The sequence below is a fragment of the Apis dorsata genome, unplaced genomic scaffold (genome assembly GCF_000469605.1).
Source record: "Apis dorsata unplaced genomic scaffold, Apis dorsata 1.3 scaffold_231, whole genome shotgun sequence".
Taxonomy (NCBI): domain Eukaryota; kingdom Metazoa; phylum Arthropoda; class Insecta; order Hymenoptera; family Apidae; genus Apis; species Apis dorsata.
The window spans coordinates 208,072-210,972 of NW_006263513.1; the positions used below are offsets into that span (position 1 = coordinate 208,072).

At 20.3% G+C, this 2,901-nt stretch overlaps 2 protein-coding genes across 3 annotated transcripts in view; one reads left to right on the forward strand and one right to left on the reverse strand.

Moving 5' to 3' along the window:
• Positions 1-601: 601 nt before the first annotated feature.
• On the reverse strand, positions 602-1,554 carry LOC102671209 (peptidyl-tRNA hydrolase 2, mitochondrial-like). Its single transcript, XM_006615681.2, has 3 exons — positions 1,177-1,554; positions 919-1,095; positions 602-821 (listed from the first exon to the last, which is right to left on the reverse strand). The coding sequence occupies exons 1-3, from the start codon at positions 1,324-1,326 to the stop codon at positions 639-641; spliced, it is 510 nt and encodes a 169-aa protein (XP_006615744.1). The 5' UTR covers positions 1,327-1,554; the 3' UTR covers positions 602-638.
• Positions 1,555-1,946: 392 nt separating this feature from the next.
• Positions 1,947-2,901, forward strand: part of LOC102671362 (myotubularin-related protein 13) — a 10,330-nt gene continuing 9,375 nt past the window's right edge. The window contains exons 1-2 of one of the 2 annotated variants that reach the window (XM_031510500.1): positions 1,948-2,265; positions 2,359-2,637. In XM_031510500.1, the coding sequence (XP_031366360.1) occupies positions 2,538-2,637 (100 nt within the window). In that variant the 5' untranslated portion in view covers positions 1,948-2,265; positions 2,359-2,537. Of the gene's footprint in view, positions 2,638-2,901 lie in introns of both variants that reach the window. The other variant, XM_006615683.2, reaches the window with a different exon arrangement.

Here is a 2,901-nt window from a genome sequence, read left to right on the forward strand (position 1 = left end):
TTATAATTTAATAATATTTATTATATATACTATTTAGTAATAAAATGATATATAATATAAATGATAAATTTATATATATTTAGATTTATAGATTTATAGATTTTGATAATATTTAAATATATTATAAAAGACAAGATTTTAAATAACTTTATATATATATAATCAATCAGTTTTACTAATTTGAAGCTTGAACAGCTTGAGCATTTGAAGCTTCCATAAAAATAATTAGAATATTTATTCATTAAAAACAAGAATAAAATATAAAATAACTCTTGCACAATTGAAATAATGATTGAAATAACAATAAATAATACATGTAAAATATTTTGGATATTTTCCATTATGATATATAAGTAATGAAAGTATTGGATACATTGCTATGGACATATATACAAATGAAATTCAATGATATTTTGTAAATAATTCAAAAAGTAAATTTGATTGACAATTATATATATATTTATTTATTTAAAATTTTATTTTTTACTACATATTTAAAAATCATCAAAATCCATAAAAATGTTTAATTAATATATTGATAGATAGATTCATTTAAATAATTAATTAAATAATTTAGAAAGTTAAAAAATACACTTAAAAATTAGATGAAAAATAAAATACCTTTATTTAGTAAATTATTAAAACAATTTTAAATGTCCTGTTACTTGATCTATTAATTCAGCTGGACCAGGACCAATTGCACATACTGTTCTACTTCCTGGTTTCACTTGAGTATGTCCAGCATCCTGTATTATATTTGTTAAAAGTCCTATAGCTTTGGCTTGTTTTGCTATTTCTTTCAAAGCATCATCACTGTCAACCTAAAAATGTTTTAAATTTGCTAATATTTATTTTTAAAATAATATTATATAAAAATATTATATAAAAAAAATAATATTATATAAAAAATATATATACCTTAACTGTGATTTTGGTTTGGCCACATTTTTCCCAAGCTTTTAAAATTCTAGGATAATTTACAGCTGCTTTATAAGCTGCAATAGCAGCATGAGCACATTGTGCTGCTACTTTTCCTTTTCCCATTTTTAAGTCAGTTCTAATAATTAAAATAAGCTTATAATTATCCGAAAATATCTGTTGAAAATAAAAACTATTTTATTATATTTATTATTTATATTTAAATCAAATATATAAGTAAATTTTAGCTTTAATTACCATATTTAATGTTTCATTGCTAGAAGATTGCAATTTTTTTTTATTAATTATTAACATTATTTTATATAAACAATAACCTATTAATGTTGCAATAGCAAATCCTACTTTTTCATCTGTAGCAATTTTCAAAAATATTTGAGAAATATTCATCTCATTAAAATTAAAACTTTATAAAATTTGAAAAATTTATATTCCTAATCTACAATTTAAATATTTTTAATTCTTGAAAGTATTTAATTTTTTTAAATAAATTGATTATAAAAAATAAATTCTTTTATTAAACTGATTTTAAAAAATATTTAATTTGTTTATCTTAATTTCTTTTTTTTTTATCAAACTATTTCATGTGACAACTTTAAGGTTAAGTATCGTTTAAAGATACAATCTATATCATGATTACTATATTATGATTATGTAAAGATTATTCATATTTTTATTTGTGATATAAAATATTACATTAAATTTAAATTAAATTTAAATCTTAAAAATATATGAAATATATTTATTCTTTTATTTTAAATAGTTATAATTAATTTGATATACAAATGTAATATACAGAAAAAAATTATTTATATGAAAGTTTTTATGGATTCAAAAATATTAAATTTTACATTATTACATTTATATAATTTATATTTTTATATTAAATACAGAATTACATAATATAAATTTAATAAAATTGTATGTAAATACACATATGTAAATTAATATACATACATTATTTGTGCAATAATATCACTATGAACGCGCTATAAGTAACGAAGTTACATCGAAGTAACGTTTCTAATAATGCGTATGTTTTCAGATTTAAAGTTTTCTCAGTGACCCAAGCAGAAGACAAAAAAAGTAAAATTAAATGTGAATTACAGCGCATTTGTCTCTTCGTTTGTATATATGTGGCGCGTTTTAGTTCGTACGCGGTTCAACAAACACTCAATGTGGCGCTTGAGTTTGGAAGGTTATGGATTAAAGCTTCGGGGTGTGGCATCATATTGTGTTTTATAAAATAAATAAAATATTGTATACTTTTATGATGACGGATAAATTTATTTTTTAAATGTGACGAATGTGAAGTATCTGTTTTCAACGGTGCGCTAGTAAAATTTCAACCACCGTTTAAAATTTGTTTCTTAAATGGAACAAAATTTTTTAAATGTACTTACAATAATATTACGTTTTCAGTGCTTTAAATAAAAATTTATATTATTTGAATGAGAATATATAAATTCAAAAATGTTTATAATATTTTCCAATTAATTTGCATATTGATGTGTATTTATGTATAACATTGACACAAGGTAGTTGATTGTTACTTGGTAGAATACGGTCCATGAAATCACGTGTATTAAAGTCTACGTGGGATGTTGGGCGCTATCACCCCCACGAACCCCCACGAGTATACCGAAATGTCTCGGCTAGCCGACTACTTTGTTGTGGTCGGCTACGACCACGAAAAAGAGAGTAAGTTTTTAGTTTTTAATTAAAATTACATTTTAAAAATATATCTATAATTTTAACATACATAATTGATAAGCATTTAATATATGACAATAATATATAATTATTTATAATATATAATATATAATATATATATAATTATTTATAAATTTATTAAAAAATGTCAAATATAAATTTATAATCAATATGATAATCAATGATATAAAATATATATAAATATAAACTAAATATATATTAAATAAAACAAATATATAATTTAATAATAAT

Bases quoted from the DNA above. Each gene is read 5' to 3' on its own strand.
- LOC102671209 (XM_006615681.2), bottom strand. From the start codon at position 1,326: ATGAATATTTCTCAAATATTTTTGAAAATTGCTACAGATGAAAAAGTA. The intron at 1,096-1,176 runs GTAATTAAAGCT...TATTTTCAACAG, and splicing joins GCAATGAAACATTAAATATG to ATATTTTCGGATAATTATAA. The intron at 822-918 runs GTATATATATTT...AAACATTTTTAG, and splicing joins AAACCAAAATCACAGTTAAG to GTTGACAGTGATGATGCTTT.